Below are 18,085 nucleotides of genomic sequence, written 5' to 3' on the forward strand. Positions count from 1 at the left end.
GATGGTCGAAAAGCTGAATCCCCTTCAATAAGAATGGGAGGGTCCAAAAAAGTGCAAAGGTGGATTAACCTCTCCCTTCCTCAGCTGTGTGGTGACCCACAACTTACCGGCGGTCCCATCATTCCTGGAGGTCCTGGGGTCCCAGGGTCACCCTATAGAAAGCAAAGAATTAGTGTCCCTGATGGATAGATGCCTATGGAAATCCAAGATTTGGCTGTGGGGGTTAATTTATTAGAGATGTACAGCTTCTTTCACATTTCATGAATAGCTTAACATCCTTTTAAACTCTCTGGACAGCCAGAACACCTTTCCTAATGCCTGCCTGTCACATTTTTATCCATACCTACCTTTGGGAACTCAGGGTGTTGTACTTCTTTCTCTTTTCCTCTATTTTATCTTAACAACCTCGTCAGGTAGGTGAGGCTGAGAGAGAGTGACAGCCCCAGGGAACTTCAGTAAACTTTATGACAATGTAGGGGATTGAACTGAAGCCCTAGTCTAGGCCTCCCACTATGGTGGTAGGAGAACATTTTTTTTGCTCAGAGTGGTGGCAGGAGAAACTTTTTTTAAAAGTTGCCCTGTGTGCACTGTGATGTCACTTCCTGGGAAAATCATAGAGTTTCTATTGATTCCTAGAGCTACTCAATGTCACTACCAGGTTTCCCCAGAAGTGACCTCGTAGCACACAGAACACTGTGACATCCTTACCATGTTGTCACTCCACAAGCTTATCCTGGTTGCTAGGCCTGGCCTGGCCACCATACCTATTCTGACATTCCAAACACACTGACTCTCAAGCTTGAAGCCAGACCAGATGCAAGACCTGAGCCATGCTTATCTCCTCCTCAAAGTCCAGATCCCAAGTTGAGCCGGACCTGATTCATCCTCATGGGTTCACACAAAAGTGAGACCACCAATGATGGTGCAACACAATTATTAGAAGCTAGCTTTTCTACAGAGCTGCAAAAAGGCATAGGTGAAGGGGCCCAGGGGCTTGGTAAATGCACACGCTTACCCGTAATCCCGGCTTCCCATCCTTCCCGTCCAGTCCATCCAAGCCAGTGGGGCCCTAAAACATTGCCAGGGAAATGAGACAAGGACACAGGTTTAGACTGAGTTCATTCCTCATGCTACAATTGTGAAGGATCCACATGGTGTTCTCGGCAGAAGGTAATAGCCACACTTAGAATTCTTATAGTTTACCAAAACAGCCAAAGCATTTCCCAGATCTGGACTTGTACCCTACCACTTGGCCCAGCAAAGTGTGAAACATTCCTCCAGCCTTCCTCAAATTTAGGAGGCTCTTCTGCCATAGAAGAGAAAGAAAGGGGGATATAAAGGGGAGGAGACAGTCATTTCACTCCCTTCTGCCCCTTGTTCCATTTGGGTGTTTGTCCATGCAGGTCTCTTTCCCAGGGTCAGAAATGACTGCTGGCAGGAGATGCAGGAAAGATTATGATTGTTGTGCCCGCAGATGGCTGAATCCAAGCCAATTACACAAAGGACTTCTCCCTAAAGCACTTAGCACTGTGGTTAATACAGATCTGGCCTCTCCTCTTCATACTGAACTTCTGTAAACTATGGTGCTCCGAGATCTCCAGTGCATACTTACTTGTATCCCTGGGGGTCCTGGAGGCCCTGGAGGGCCAGCCATCCCAGGAGCACCACGCATCCCCTCGCTGCCCTGTAAAGACACATACGTATGTTAAATGATTAAAACTGCAAATTGACTTCCAGGGAGTATTCTACCACTATAAAAAGGAACAAGAGCAGGAGGCAGGAAAAACTGAGGATGTGTGTGTGTATGGCCTGGCAATCCCCTCTTCCTCCTCCTCCTCCTCCTCCTCCTCCTCCTAAGCTTTCCCCCAGGAAATTCATTTGGGGAAATGATTTGGAATGGAAAGACTCACATGGCAGCGGGAGATCATTTGGGGCTTATGAAAGTTGGTGCAGCTGTGCACCAGGCGCATTCAAGGTAGGGGCACCAGGTGGGCACTGGAGGCTTATACTGCTACAAATGTTCAACAGATCTTGCCACAGATGTGTGCCAGTTGGTTCCAGAATCTGACACCTGCTTGAACTCACATGCAAGAAGCATTTTTTAAGCCTGTAGAAGAGGTTACAGACCTTCATTCTGGCTATTTGGGCCTCAGATGTTCTGAACCCAAGCTGCACATTTCAAAGGTGAAAAAAATCTATCTCACCCTATATATTAAAATCTTTACAGTGCACTCCCAGAAGCAAGCAGCAGGTGTCAGCAGAATCCTGGAACTGGCAGAGATTTGCACCTTCCCCTCCCCTTCTGGCCCCCCCACCAATCACTTCCACACTATAACTCCCAACGACTTTCTTTTTGGTGTCCTCAGAGTCAGACGTACCGTAAATACCATCAACTCATTTGTTTTCTCAATAAAAACCGCTACAGAGTGGAGTAAAATCTGGTTAGGGAGGATTACGTGACTTGCCCAAGGCCTCGTGGGAAGTCTGTGGCGGAGCAAAGAACGGCACTCCCTGATTCACTGAGTCACCTCATTAACGAAAAGGCCAAGAAGTCTGATGCTCTTGAGGTCTAGAAGTTTACAGCTTCCCATTTTCTGCAGAGTCTCTAGAGCTCAACTCACCTTTTCTGCAGGGGGGCCAGGAGGTCCAGGTGATCCGACTTTTCCTGGGAACCCTGGAGGTCCCTAAAACACACACACAGAAGAAAAAGTAGGTCATTATCTGTGGTTAAGACTGAGCCACTTTGGCTTCAGGATGTATAAACTCCTTCACATTGTATATAGTATTGTAGTAGTAGTAGTTTATTTTTCACAGTCAATGACCAGCAATTAACAAAGACACCAATAGAAGGTACCACAGAAGGGAATAAAACATCAATAAAATCAGTTGTAATACAATAATATAAGCTTTATATAGTATTGGATACATGAATAAAGGAATGCAACCGTTCAAAATGGGTATTCAGAGATAGCTAGCTGTTATTACATTTGCTGGTAAGCATGAATTGTATAATATTATTTTGCAATGCAATGCAATGCAATGCAATGCAATGCAATGCAATAATATAAACGATCGAAGAGGGGAAGGTAGGCACATCTCCTTGGGAAGGTTTTTCTATCATGCATGAACTCTATTTGTGAGCAAAAGTCCTGCTTTCCTCTAGCCTGGATTGGGTGTGCCCTACACTAAAAATAAAGTACATCAAAGTTCTGCACCAAGAAAAACTGAGCTCTGTAACCTGTATAAATCATGCACATCGAGCAAATCTGCATAATTTATTCAGCCTCTGCAAACCAGGGGGAAGGGCAAAGGGCTTTGTAGGGCACTGATGCACCCTCTCCCACATTCAAAATCTGTTTTTTGCAGTCTCAACCAGGATGTCTCTGCATATCCAAGAACACTTTTGCAATTATCAGGGCCAAAAATGCATTTTTCTTCCTTTCTAATCTGAAAACTGAGATTCTTGCTAAACTGAACCCCAGTAGCACATGTGGAGCTTTTCCGGCACACGCCACACAGAACTCTGCCTTCAGCTCCAAAGCTCCTGAAAAGAGCAGATAGTCCGGCTTTGCTGAGAACTCTACTACAGGTTTGTTGCCAGATATATCTTTTCAATTCCTTTAGTACGAGGAGAGGTGAAGAAACAAACACTGCTTTCATTTTTGGCACACTGTTCCAAACTTTAATCATCTTTTCTCCACGACTTCCTTCCCTAAGCATCTTATCTCGTCCTTAAAACCTCTCAGCACAGTAAAATCCCTCTATAATAAATCAAACAAGTGGTTGGATTGTTTATTTTTCTTATACTTCAATGTTCTTTTGAAAAAGAGAGTTTAATAAACCTTCCCTCCTAATCTAATCTCACAGCTCTTGATGTCTCAGCACCAGCTCAAAAATTCGCCCCCTGCTCTGGGGACAGATCTGTGTCTCTCTTGTCTTTGTGCCCTGAGATTGCACTCTTATGGCTCCATCATGCGTCTGAAACTTCTTTAGGATGTACAATACTCACAGGTGATCCCGGGAAACCAGGCTGGCCTTGAAATCCCTGGAAATAAAGGAAACACAGATCAGTTTCGGAATGGACTAAGGCACGTTGTCCTAGTACAGGCTCATTTGGGTAGGATTGGGATGCAGGCTTCAGGATACTGGGACAATGGCATCAGAACCCAAGTTGCAGGCCAGAGAAAAACCTAAGACACTGGGCTGGATCCTTCCTCTGTTGTCCCACTCCGCTGCGCAAAGTTTGAAGTCTTTTTCTTCAAGTCAAGTGGTTCTTCCACTGGAGAAAGAGCTACGTGACTTGGCAGAAGGCCTCCTTCAGCTGGAAGAAGGCTTTGTGGAGGAAGCTCGGATCCATCTCCCCAAACAGAGTTGCACTTTTGAAGTGAAGCTGGGTTGGGGTCTCTCTCTCTCACCAATAGGATGAACTTAAGATGCAGAGTTGCTTCTTCTTTGCTAGCTTTGCAAAGAACGGGGAGCCAGCAGGGAGAAAAGAACATGGTGCTGGGCAGGGGTTGGGGAAACCTGGATTCACTCACAAAACGTGCTTAATCTTGCTCTCTCTCTCTCTCTCTCTCTCTCTCTCTCTCTCTCAGCTGGCCTACTATGAGGCTGTAGCAGATATTGCCCTGAGCTCCTTGGAAGATACAAAGAAAAAAAGAACTAAATTTGTACATTCGGCCTAAGCTAGACAAGGTGATGTCCCAGGATGCGATTGCCTGCTCTCGCCCCAAAAAACTAACTATGGGTGGGTGAGGGTTGAGGTAGCGATATTGAGGAGGAGATGTGGTATGCTTCCCCTCTGCATACTCCCTCCCGCCTTCTCTTAAAGCTACCATAGGGGCTGGTACTCAGCTATACATTCTCCTTCATGCGGCAAAAAGCAGCACGAATATGCAGTGTATCTGTGTGCGTATGGGGGAAACATCCCTCTCCATGACTGCTGCTCTTTGCCCCAGGAGGGAGAACATACAGATACTTGTTGGATGCCTATAGGTTTCCTCCCCTTAGGGTTGTCAACAGCCTGGAAGGGGTGGAAAGTCCTGTCTCTGTGGCGGTTGAAAGTGCTATTAAGTTGTAGCTGACTTATGGCTGCCTCTGCTGAGGTTTTCAGGCAAGAGACTAACAGAGGTGGTCTTCCATTGCCTGCCTTGGTGTAGCAACCCTGGTCATCTTCGGAAGACCATCCAATGACTAACAAAGACCAATTACTAACCAAGGCCTGCTTCGCTTCTGAGATATGTCCCTGTAATAGAAGCTTCATCGGATGTTATTTTCTAGGTGAAATGATGAATCTCCATGCTATGAAAAGTATCAGCTGTCCATTTCCATGCATTAAGATGCTATTCAAAGGACAGGACATTGTTTTTCTCCACGCTGTTGACAACTTTATCCATCCCCCATGGGGCACCCAGATCAGAAAAATACAGCATTTGGGGAAAGGGGAGAAATAGCTTTTCCCCATGAAATTAAATAGCGATCTCTGCAGATCAGAGATATCCCAGGGCTTCATTTAGTTTGGCCCAAAGTTGGGGGTTGACCTGCTGATGCGATAATGCTTGTTCGGTGGGTGGAAGTGCTGCATACAAGTTACATTACTGTGATTGGCTTTGTTTTTAAAATCACAGCTTCCCGAGGAGGGGCAGGAATCTTGCATGTACCGGTCACCTAGGGATGAAGTAGCCTGTTCTAACAAGGCACTTGCTTTAAATTACTATTCCCAGGTAAGGATAACAGGCCTGAAGGACAAACTGCAGGCTGTTGTCTCTACCGGCAGGAGGTTGGCTGGTAAGAAGTAACACACGGACAGATAATTCATTACCTCCAGGGAGGGAACCAATTTCAAGATTCATCACAAAAGAAAAGCTTGAGTCAGGGCAAATCTAGACCCCCAAAGGGGGACAGAGTTTAAGCGAAGGGCAACTTTGTATGGAAGCTTGACCACGAGAATGTGAAGTTGGAAAAATCTCATACAGGTGACTTCCCCCTTTTTAATCCATTCAGTAAACACTACCCCGTCCTGCCTCTGACCCTGCCCTTCCATACTTTATAATAAAAATACCTCTGAATGCTTAACAACTCCAGCTTGTCCTCAAACACTCTCAGGAGTTGTTTAGAGAAAAAAACATTGCTCCCTTCTCCCTTGAGAGCACAGTACGAGTATTTTAAATTTTTGGAACTTTTAAGGCTCATAGCATACTTTCCTAGACTTCTGAAAGCAATTCTGCTGGACCTCTGGCAAATCTGTGGCAGAATTACCTGTCCCCACCCAAGGCTAATTGGAAGAGGACAAAGTCGGCACAGCAAATCACACAGAGAGACAGCGTGCATCCTCCTCTGAGGATGGATCCTTTGGTTTCTCAAGGCACATGGTGGTGGGAGAGGAATATTGGTAGCTGATTTTACAGCAGAAGTGCCACAACATCTGCAGCTCATGTGGACAGGAACAAGAGTTGCCCAAGGGATTCTTGCACTGCCCGTTCTCCACAATTGCTCTTGTGTTTTCTCAGCTCAGCATACCAGAAGGAAAACCCACCCCAGGGGTCAGGTATGGGCCTCTGCCAGATGCTGGGCTTGGGCTGTGGGCTTGTGGCACTTGTGTTTGAAATGCCAGGCAAGCCCTTGTAAAGAGCATCTCACCTGATCGCCTTTCTCTCCCGCGCTGCCCGGCAGGCCTCTCTCTCCTCTTGGACCCTAATGTCAGGAAAGAATAAAGGTGAAGGGGAAAAACCGGTAGCTGTAGCTAACTGATTTCAGGCCGCATTCTCATGGAAGCAGTCACAACCTGTGCCAGGGCTGTACCACATGCAGTAGGGGCTCTCATGGATTGAAGGCTCTTCTATTTTTTAAAAAAAGTATCTCTGCACAGAGAAAACACAAAAAACAGCCTAGACTGAACAAGACAGGATGTATTATAGACTTGAAGTACTGTGAGGGGTCCCATCCCCTGGTGGGATTGTGGAATTCCCTCCTCCTTGCTCAGAGCAGCAGTGGGTGAATTTTTTTTAAAAAAAAACATAGGGTATATCTAGTAATTGCCAGAAACGCTATTGTTTTACCATAGAGTTTCCCGCAACTGCTAGAGCTACCTGTACTACTGTTTTGGTTTTTTTACTGGAAGTGATGTGATGCTGCATATGACATTGAGGCCTCCCCCATATCGCTACAAACAGCCATCCTGCCAGTTGCCAGACATGGTGTGGCAACCTTGTACCATCCTAAGTACAGCTACGCTCTTCTAAGCCCATTGATTTTAATGAACTTAGAAGCGTGTGACAATGCTTGGATGCTTCTCCAATGCAAAACGTCTCTCAGGAGTTTTCTGCACACATCCCCACATCAGCTGCCATTTTCCTTGCATTTTCCCCACCATACCACCAGAGGGCTCTTAGAAGGATTTTTAAAAAAAATCAGCAATGGTTGCAGCATTTATTGCAATTACAGATTTTTTTAAAGTCCTCAAAAAGTCCTCCAGTGACTCAGCGGGGGAAATGGCATCAATGTATGTGCACTTTCCCATCCAGATGGCATGTGAACACCCTTGGACTGCATTCTTTTGCAAACAATCATAGTAAATCAAGCTCAAGAAAAAAACATGTCAAGGATGGAGAAAACCTGGAAATGGACAATGAGAGGAAGACGTTTGCATGGTTCACCTGTTAAATGAATGCCCATACATCCTGCATGTCCATGCATACATCTCTTTGTAAGAAACAACCAATGTGTTACCAGAACTGCTCTTTATTATAATGGGGAATTAGCTATAGCAGTCTGTAACTAAATATTAAGCGCGGATCATAACCTATGTTTACGGAGGTCCTGATTCCAGACACTCAAGTGAAAAAGAGGCAGACTACAAATAGTTTCAATCACGTGTATTTGCTAACAATGTGGCGTAAGCCTACACTTGCACAAGCATACAAGAAACACACAAGATCTAGGAAATACAGAGTATGAAATATAGAGACATTCGCATTAGCTGGTTCCCAACGATGATAGGGGGAATACTCACTTATCCTGGAGCGAAGCAGAGACACAGCAGCGAGGGTGGTCCAATGCCAGCACTGGGACCACAGACGGACAGCAAGGAAGTCTGGATAGGAATGGCCTAAGCACCGAGTGGTCTGGGAGACCAGCTTAAATACCCCAAAACGTACCCTGGGGCTGGTGCTGTACTTGGTGGTTCTCACAGATTAAAACAAAGGGTCTAATGGGCTACTGAATGGCTTAGATGGGCCACTTTGGTAATCAGATTGTGATAAGTGACACCTCAGGAAGAGGGGACAAAAGAGGGAGGGGGAAATCCAAGTGGGCTGAAAGGATGTTCCAACGGACAGGGCTTGTCCTGATGTCATCAGCTTCTGGAATGCGGAGGTTTCTTTGAGATGCATTCTCTAAGTGCTTGGGATGGTCAGCACTTAGTTCTTCTCCGGGGCGGCTCCTAAGATATGCAGAGCGGGGCGAGGGGCTCTCGCTGCGGACGTGGTGTGCCCGCTTCGCCGAAATGGCTTCTCAAAGCAGTCTTCTTCCCAGGGTCTTCTTGCTGCCTGAGAACATGGATGCCGGCTGGGCATAGCTGGGGCTGGATAGCAGGCTGCCCGGTAGCGAGGGCAAGCTCGGGGACCGGCCCGCGGGAGGCTCCAGGCGGGAACTGACCAGGGAGCGCCTAGCCAGGCTCGCTGGAGGTTTCCCCGGCAGGCGCCCGGCTGCTAGCAGCGGCTTGGGCCCATATGAGGCAGGCTTCCATGGAGGCAGGGGGAACAACACTTTAAAACACAGTCCAAAGCAGGGAACAGGCACGGTCCGTGGCAGATGGCAATGCAGGCACGGGGCACACTTGTAAGAAAGTCCAAACACACACTGGGAAATCCAGATACAGGTCAGGGCAGGGTTGCCCAGAAAGAGAGTCCTTTGTGCAGTTATCCAAACATGGAGTCAGTAAACTACACAGTCTATTGTAGCAGCAAGGTAATTGACACGCAGGCAGGAAACTGACACGTGTATTAGAACACACACGTGCAAAGCAGTCTTTGTGCAGCAGTAAAACGGCAACGCAGGAAACTTTAACACAGTTCATGGCAGGCTTTAAAGCAGGGGAGGGGGCCTACTTGGCAACAATTCCCCCCCTCGGAGACCCCGTGGCGTCAGGCGCGCGGGTCTCCGAACTTGACTTCAAAGGCGAGGTGGTCGGCAATGTCCGGTGGTCGAGCTTCGAGCGAGGAAGGAGTGGGAAGGGAAGGGGGAGGAGGCGTCACTCAAAAATTTAGTTTGGAGAACCACCTAACCGAATAAGTGCAATTTAGATCAGCCAATGGGCTGCAGGTCTCTGGGTTCACACCAGGGGGTGTGCTAAGTGCAATCGTCAAAATAAATAGCAAAAATTCATAGGTAATAGCAATTCATGTATACAAGCAGAAATAATTCATATTTTGCGTACATAGATCAATTCATAACTGGAGGTCCGTAATTCATGGTGGATTGATACACTAAAACCAGGGGCAATTCATAATTCATAAGCATAGGATTCAAGGCAAAGACAATTCATGGATACAATTCATGAATGTAAGAGTAAAAGCAATTCATAGAGGATAAAAGTGAAGTGTGCAAGCAAGGCATAGACCAATTCATCAAGGGTAGGACAATTCATAGAGGGTTAAAATCATAAATACAAATATATATATATATAGGATTAAAACAATAATTCAGGAAATTAAAACCAATTTCATGGATGATAGCAGCAACAGTAAAAGCAAGTGCGGGGGAACAATTCATGAGGGGGGGGGAGCGACGGAAGGGCTCATGGGGGACAGAAAAATAAACTTCGCAATTAAAAGACTAACTCATATAGTCAGATTAAAACCAAATTCATAGAGTCTAAAACCAGGAATAAGATAACCGTTAAAAGAGACCGTTCAGGAATGGTCCCGGTTAAAACCAAATTCATAAAATAATAGATATGCTAGAATTACCTCGGCGGAGGGAGTCAGGTTAAAAAGGCAATTCGTAAGGTTAAAATCAAACTCATAGGGGTAAAGTTAATAGGGGGTGATAAAAAGGATCCCAGTTCATGGGAGGATCATGGGCGCACTTGCAGTAGATAGAGGGAGGGGCTAGTTCGGGGCTAAATTCATGGGAGTGAAATTCATAAAAGCAATGGAAAGAAATTCATAAAACAATAGAGCAACAAAGATCACAGGCGGCTCAGTCCGCAGTACAGCTGCTAGACTGGGTTGCATATATACAGGAACAAGCAGGCTTAGTCCATGTGTTCCAGAACACACTTCCACCCCCCCTTGCTGTCTGCGTCAATCCGCAGGGCAGGGTCGGCAGGCGGCGAGAAGGGCTTCAGGCACACAGTTCTAGTCCTCATGGAGGTGGCGTCGCTGGCGGTCATTTGGAGATGGGCCGTGGGCTGGGAGGTGGAGTAATATGTCCCCCCCTAGTCCACAAGAGGGCCTCGGAGCGGTGTCCGGCAGCAAAGCGTCCATGGGGCTGGTTCAGGATCCGTACACATAATAAAACATAATCATAGTTCATAACAACATAAGCAAATAAACAAGGGTTAAAGGAGGGCGCCAAGAACAACCCTTAAGGCAAGAGGAGATCTGGATTGTAGTGATCCAGGCGGTAAGACAGCTGGAGTTGCTGGAGCTGTCGGCGGCTCCAACAGCCCAAATAAAGCAGTGAGGCACACAACAAAACTTGGAAGGCCAAAATAACAACGATCGGGTGCAAAGCCAAATTGTAACTTCCAGTGGCAGTGGGGCTCCAGCCAAAGAGGGTCTCCCACCACGAGTGCTCACCGGTGGTCTTGATCCGTTGGGCAAGATCCAAAATCTCCTTTCCGTTGTGGGACACAACCAAAGCAGTAGTGTCCCCGTCCCTCTGGATGCTCTGGAGGGTGCGGTGGAGCTGCGGGTGGGCCAGGAGCTCGTGGATTAGCTCCAGACCGATGCCGAGGGAGATGGGCTTCACATGTCGATAGATGGAGGGTGCCACCAGGATCTCTTCTTGGGTCCAGACCGGTACCGTGTAGGTGAAGTCGCAGGCTGCCACCGAAGACAGGTTGCAGAAGCAGCGGTTGACTCCCGGGATCACGGGCTTGAGCTGGAACAAATTCAGGACCACAAAGTCGCAGGCCGTTCGCACGCAGGCACATCCTTTCCCAAGGTAGACCACAGCGGAGCTGTTCTCCCGGACGACCTCAAAAGAGCACTCGTTGAGGGCGTCGACTTGCGGGGCTACACAGGGGTGATGAGGTGCAAAGGCTCGGTCTTGGCAAATGAAGCCGGTCTGGTCTCGATGCTGGCACCCTTGGAGGCTGACGAGCTGCCATCCGGTCGGGGTGAATCGGGCCCAGTGGTCGGGGTGGCGGGCGTAGAGGACCTCGGTGTCGCTGACTTGGAGTCCCAGAGGCATGACTGGATACACATGGAATGACTCGTGCGCACTGGCCGTTAATAAAAATAATTTAAGCTCCTGGGTGGTCGGTGAGAATGAGGAATTTACGAGAGACCACCAGGATTCAAGCTCCAGTTCAATGGGTGACAATTTGGGCATAATCAATCTTTTAATTTCCAGGGGCAAATGCCCGTCCGTGGCTTGCCGAATTAGCCCCATGGCCACAGCCTGATTTAATTGTTGGGCTTGCATACATGCCATGGCTATTGACATGTTGCGTTCCAAAGACTGTGTTCCTTTGAGCAGCAGAGAAAAATCTCTTTCAATTTGACTCTCCCAGTTAACTAAAATGGAGCTGATCTCGTGTTGCCCATTTGAAATGGAATTTAGGGACTGCACCATCGGTTTACCTAAGTCAGAGATGCTAGTCGTAACATGGGCAAACTTATTAGCGAGAGTCTCAATGTTGACCGAATCCATGATTGCTAAGCCTCCGGCTGCAGGAGCAGTCCAGTCGGCAATGCTTCGTCTGGCACGCGAGAGAGAGGGAGGGGGATTGATCCACAGTTGTAGCCATGCATTCCAACCCTTGCTACCGGCCTCCAGATAGGGAGCGCACTGCGGCAGCCTCTGGGTTACATTTAGTTCAGCTAAGTCTATGCGGATCTCTTTTAAAGACATTTGCGGGCGGACTAGAACTCTCTCTCGAATGTCAGTCTTCAAAACATGGGAGCCCACTATATGCGTGCCGCCTTGGCTTAATTGTTCATTGCTGGCAATCAAAGGGTCAATTTGGATGGTGTGGGTCTCCTGGGTCCGGATCAGCAGGGAATAATTGCCTGGTTCGTGAGTCAAATTTACAAAGAGCAGCCCAAGCCGGTGAAATTTCTCTACTAGGGGCTTGGTTTGGCATTCGGGCGTCTGTTGAACCAGTATCCAATCGGGTGGGCCATGTTTGGCTAGGTCTTCCTCTTTTACAATCCAGGTCAGGTTCTCCCAGCGCTCTATAGCAAAGGAGAGAACTGCGCCTGAAGGGGGCGTGATAGTGACCGATGCAGACTCAGTGGTAGTAGTGCCTAGTAGGATGGTCATTCTAAAGGGGTCTCCTGCCTTCCATACTGCGGCCGACACTAGAATAACTTCACAGTATGGTCCGAAAGCCTCAGTGACAAATGGCGAGGTTTCGAAATTGGCAGGGGTGGTATATTTGTCTACCACCGGGACTGCGGTGGGGGCTGGCCTGATGCGGGGAAGAAACATACATGGAATCGGAGCAAGTGGTGAAACTGTATCCGTGGGCGAGTAGCAGACTAATTCTTGAGACAGAGTTTTCACTCCCACACATAAAATAACAAGCTCTGGGGGTCGGATCCACTGCTCTTCGCAACTGCGGAAGTTAGTGCGATCCATGGGGGTGGTCATATTAATCTGCTGCACAACCTTGCAGACCATCATCTCATTCCCTGCTAGTGTATTGATACATCTCCAGTGGGGGTAGGGCATTAATTTGGATGGGCGTCCCTCTATTAGGGTGCCTGCCAGCACGAGCAAACACAGGGTAGCCAGGTGCCTCATCTCCTGGCCTTCTTTTCCTTTCTGTAACGAAAATATCCTGGGGAGACCTGCGGATATAAGTACAGGTTCCCTGAGTTTGTTGCAGCAAAATAAATGAAGTAGAGCGAGGGAAAAAGGGAAGGTGTTTTTCTGCCTGCACTGTCTATTAAGCGGGGTTCGAACGAGAAGTCCCAGGGGCACTAAGCGAGCCTTCCAGCTTGTTGCTCTGGGGAACTCCTGTGCGAAGGTTTCTTTCTCAAGCATGTATATTTCAGGGGGAATGTCGAGCGAGGGTCGGCTGTGCGTTAGGCGGGATTATGCAAACTCGCCCCAGGGGTCCCTGGGTGCCTGGACTATGTGGCCTTCAGGTGCCCCTTGCTTGGCGGCGGGCTGCTTCTATCTTGCGGGCTGAGAGCTATCGGTTCAGCTCGGCCTGGCCTTGCCGCTTTGAAAGGAAAAAAACTAAAGAGCGGCTTCCATTAACTATAAGGGTTGCTGCAGACGGGGGCCCTCGCTTTAATTTTCAAAAATGGGCTTTCGTCATATGTTTGCAGGACAACCAATTTTTGGAGGGACTCCCTCGGGAGGCCCCGTTTTCTGGTTTAAAAAAAGGTACACCGGGCAAAAAGAAAAATACCCTGAGCAAAAGAAAAATGCACTGAGCAAAAAAGAAAAACACACGGAGCAAGAAGCATACGGGTGTGGGGTACTTTCGGGTTGCCCTCCCTTGGAAGGCCTGGCAGGGCTTCACTATAACTTCGATATGTCTCCCCCCCTTCTTTTCCCTTGTGCGGTACGGGCAAGGGAAAAGATTACGTGGGGCGGGCGGCTGCTGGCGGAAAGGGCCGAAGTGGAGCCGAGGGCGCTCGGCGGCGTTTATCGAAAAGCGGCGGAAGCGGCCGAGATCTGCCGGTGCCACTGGGTCTGGGTTGTTCGGGGGTCATCTTGGCGCGGGGGATCCTGGCTATGTAAATGAGGCACGCTGCCCCTTGTGCGTGGCGAACGCACCCCAATAACATATTCCAGAGGGCACATATTTATAAAATACTGGCGGGTCTTTTACCTTTGCACTAAAGCGTACTAGATGGTGGCGCCGTATAGCAACTCACCATGATGAATATGAACATTAGTAAAAGAGGGATGTTGGGCTATCTGGGGGTCCTTTTCCAGGGGAGGCACGGCCCTCAAAGCCAAAGCCGACCATCATGCGAAAGCGTGGGTCTGGCAGGTGAGACCCCGAATCTACGTAGATGCGGGATCTTCACCAGCACGGCGGGTGAAATGTTTTCAAACAAAGAAATCACCTTTTTTGGTGGTTTCAACGTTGGAAGACTACATTCACTTTTGGGCTAAAGCCTCTCCAAACACTTTCACACACAGCAAATCTCTTTTGCCTGTGCAATTTTTTTCCGAACATGCGGCTTACAATCCAATCAAGAATCACTCTCGGTGGTGGTCCTATTTGGCTTTGGTTGCCGTGTCTTCCCAAGGGTCCCAACTGTGGGGCCCGCCTAATGAAGTTAAAGAATAGAACTGACAAGAAATAACAAAAACACTAAATGATTATAGGAAGCTAAGTTGGCTTTTTACATCTAAATTCAAAAGGGAATTGGGCTTCAGGTTCACACACACATAAAGTTAAGACTGCACAATGAAAAGGGACGGGGGCTGCGGGGACTTGAACTCAAGTCTCTTTAAGGTGGCTTTTCCACTCCTGGTTCCAATCCCTTCCAAATTCTGACAGGGAACCAGTGATTACATTTATTTGGGCTTACTTCAGCCTGGGAGAGGACAAAAGGAAGAATGGGGAGGAGGTCAGAATCCTGGTCTGGCCAGCTTTTCCATTTCAATGAGGGGTGGGGGTGCAACGCTGAGTGGGAACAGTCTGTTTTAGATGCTGCTAGCAACTGGGAGTCTTTCTGGAATTTGCTCACTTGCCTTATTACATTCCTGACTGCACTTACTGCTGGAGGCTCTACCTTTTCATTAAGTTTTGGGCTTGAGCATTTTAAAACGTGGAAACAGATACACAAATGTCTTTGAATTAGCTCAAGCACTACTAAACCACACAGGCACAACATAAGGTTTTCTTCAGGGGTGTTAGTCTGGGAAGGCTGAGAGAAAGCTATTTGGTGTGTAGTTGCAAGCACTGGATTCTCAAGGCATTTTAAATCTTTTAAAGGAACTGCATTTTTACTCCTGTTTATCTGGTTCTTGGGATCATTGCAAGAGGGCACAGTCACGGTGGGCTGTGTACAGCTTGGCTGGGGGCAGTCTATGGGAGCCAAGACAATTTCTTGGGGAATGACTTTTAAACTCTGCACATGCTCAGAGGCTAAAGTGAATTCTGACTTCTTGGACGTGGGGGCTGAGGCAGAAATTGGAGGCAAAGGTGACTGACTACTCATTTCACTGCCTTGGGTGGGGGCTGGAGCTGATTCAATCACTGATTGTTCCTCTAAAGTCTTTAATCTGGCCTCAGTGAGTCTCTGGGATTCCAGGAGATTTTGCATCAGGGTTTTTAAAGTGGCAGTTTCATTATTCTGGTTCTCCAGCAAAGTCTGCATGCTAAGGAATTTATTGTGGAGCTGCTCTTTCTCTATTGTGCAAGCATTTAATTTTTCTTTTAATTCCTCATTCTCTTTATTAAGATCATTTATTTTTAAATTCTGTTCCCTATTTACACTTATGAGTTCGTGGATTTTATTTTGCAGCTCTGCCAGATTTCCTTTAGAGGTGTCTGGCAAAGTTGGTGCTGGGTTCTGGGTGCGAATCACCCTTTGGAATCTTTCCTTCTCTCTTTTAAGTTTCCAGCTATTTTTAGTTCCCGGAGGTCGAAGGCTAGCCTCAACCTTTGGTTTTCTCCCACGGGCAGTTAAGTGGGGAGAATAATGTGTGACCCCCGGGCATCCCTATTGGAAAAAGGGGTTCCCAGCTGGTGGCGGTTCTCCTATGTCAGAGGGCTCCTCATGGTCCTTTGGCTGCGGTCTCCAGGAGTCAGCCTGACTTGGGGGAGGGCAGACCTGGTGATTGTAGGGGTGAGGTGCCCGAGGGGGCGGGGGTGCCGAGGGCAGCACAGGTCTCCAGGGCTCAGAGGGTCCCTGTGGGGAGGAAGGGTAGTGACTGGGGGTGGGCGCAAAGGTTACTCCTGGACGCGAGTCCCTCTGGCTGCGGCCCCGAGTGAAGCTACCGCTTCTCCCATGCAAGATGCCACCTCTAGGCTCCGAGTATGAGCTATGCCCTTGGGGGCGATATTGGGAGTGGGGACCATGGTTGGCATACGTGACTGTGTTGATGGGCTCACTCTCTTTCCTATGGGAGGCCGGGGATTTCACATGGTGGATGGCGCCGGTTTCCTGCAACAGGCCAGCAATGCTCCTGATGCGAGCTTCCAGGTCTCCCCATGAGATGCTCCCAGGTTCTACTCCTGCCAGGGCTAGGCGGGTAGTACTATTGAGACCGTCTAGGACTGCCCTCCTGAATTCTAGCTCATCGAAGTCGGGTACATCGCTTGCGTCTAAATCTACTTCATCTGCTAGCTCAGCGAGAAGCTGCTTCCTGGCTAAGTATGCCTCTGGGTCCTCTCCGGGCCTTTGGGACTCCGCAATGTACAGGGCCTTTAAGCTCTTGGTGGGCCATAGGAATGCACACAGTTCTTTAATGGCTCCATACTGGCTGCGGGTGGCTAGCCTTCGGTTGGACACGTAAGCATTAAGGGCTGTGACTATTTCGGGGGCGGCACATTGGCGGGCCAGTTGGGCCACATCGGAACCACTAGCAGAGGGCTGGGAGGTGGTTACGTGGGTGAACCACTGGATGGCCGTGTCTCGGTTTAGGGGCCCCATGCGATCTGCTATGGCTTGGAGCTCATCGGGCCTCCAATTGCGGGTTTCCTTAATGACCCGGTCTGTCTTCTTGCCGTCCTCGTCCATGGATACAATTTCTTTAGTAGCTATCGGATGGAGGGGCTGTGGGGCTTCCTCGGGCTGGGGCGACTGAGATGCCCAGCCATCTTTACTATCTTCTGGGAGGGCCAAGAGGGCTGCGGGATGCACGGCGGAAATTACGGCCTGCTGCATTCCCAGGTGCTGCTTTAGGGCCTCTAGCTCCCTCTTACAAGCGGAGTGGTCTGCTGCGGCTATCTTTGCAACTTTCTGCTCTGCCATGAACTGGGCAGCATGGGTTAATTTGGCAATTTTCTCCTGTCCTTCAATTACTGCGTGCTCAGCCATATCGGCACGAGCGGTGGCTACTTCAGCCTTGTGCTGGGCGTCTTGGAGGGCAGTGGTTAGTCCCTGCTTCTCCAGCATGAAATTAACGCGTTCTGAACGCCACTCGGCTGCTTTCTCCTCATGTTCCTTCTTTTCTTTCCTTAGCTTTTCTATCTCCTGTTCCTGTTCTTCCTGAGCTACCTGTAGCTTATTAATTAGGGACACGCTGTCCTGTAGGGCGGTGAAAAGTGCCCAAGCTCCGTATCTATCTTTCTTACTGGACCTAGGTTTCTCCTTCTCACAGAAATCCTGGAAGGCACTTCTAACTATCTGGAGTGGGTCGGGTCCCTTGAAGGAACCGGCTTCCCAAGGGCAATCTCCCTTCTTAACTAGCCACTTCTCCAGGCGGGGCACGGTGGGGGCTGCCCGGTACATTTTACTTCGTTTAAGGCTGATCTCGGGGCGGTTAAAAGAGTGGATCAGCGACACCAGGGGTGGGGCGATTGAAGCTCCCTATAAGTTTTCCCGTCTAGGGGCCGTTCAGAGGTTATTTCCCTTCGGGTCCTCGGGGATTCTTACACTGGATTCTTAGGGGTTTTTAACAACTTTCTCCTCTCTATGTTCCTTTTGGGAGGTTTATCCTTCCCTCAGGTCCTCAAGGGTTTTTACCAGGGGGTTTTAAGGTCCTACTTTTAGGTTCACAAGGGTATTTTTAAGGGTTCTACACTCGGTTCTTCTCCACCGGGGGAGAAGGAAAAATTCCTATTCCCGTTTCAAGCTTGCCTACAAGCCACGGGACCAGGAAAAGTTTACTGGCTCAGAAGGTTCTCTTAAGCTCTCTAAGCCCAAGAAAAAAAACGCTCAGTGCTTCCAAGCCTCTGCCTAGAAGCCAAAGCTCAGGGGTCTCCCAAGCCTATACT

The 18,085-nt window shown here is 48.5% G+C and overlaps 1 protein-coding gene across 6 annotated transcripts in view; it reads right to left on the minus strand.

Annotated features, from left to right (window-relative positions):
* The window catches only part of COL16A1 (collagen type XVI alpha 1 chain), a 174,600-nt gene that overhangs the window by 18,350 nt on the left and 138,165 nt on the right, over positions 1 to 18,085 (minus strand). For all 6 annotated transcript variants that reach the window (XM_055000062.1, XM_055000060.1, XM_055000061.1 and 3 more), the window contains 6 exons: positions 6,640 to 6,693; positions 4,010 to 4,045; positions 2,622 to 2,684; positions 1,613 to 1,684; positions 1,016 to 1,069; positions 108 to 152 (listed from right to left, as the gene is read on the minus strand). In XM_055000062.1, coding sequence (XP_054856037.1) covers positions 108 to 152; positions 1,016 to 1,069; positions 1,613 to 1,684; positions 2,622 to 2,684; positions 4,010 to 4,045; positions 6,640 to 6,693 — 324 coding nt within the window. The remainder of the gene's footprint in view (positions 1 to 107; positions 153 to 1,015; positions 1,070 to 1,612; positions 1,685 to 2,621; positions 2,685 to 4,009; positions 4,046 to 6,639; positions 6,694 to 18,085) is intronic.

Source organism: Eublepharis macularius, chromosome 15 (assembly GCF_028583425.1).
Source record: "Eublepharis macularius isolate TG4126 chromosome 15, MPM_Emac_v1.0, whole genome shotgun sequence".
Classification (NCBI taxonomy): domain Eukaryota; kingdom Metazoa; phylum Chordata; class Lepidosauria; order Squamata; family Eublepharidae; genus Eublepharis; species Eublepharis macularius.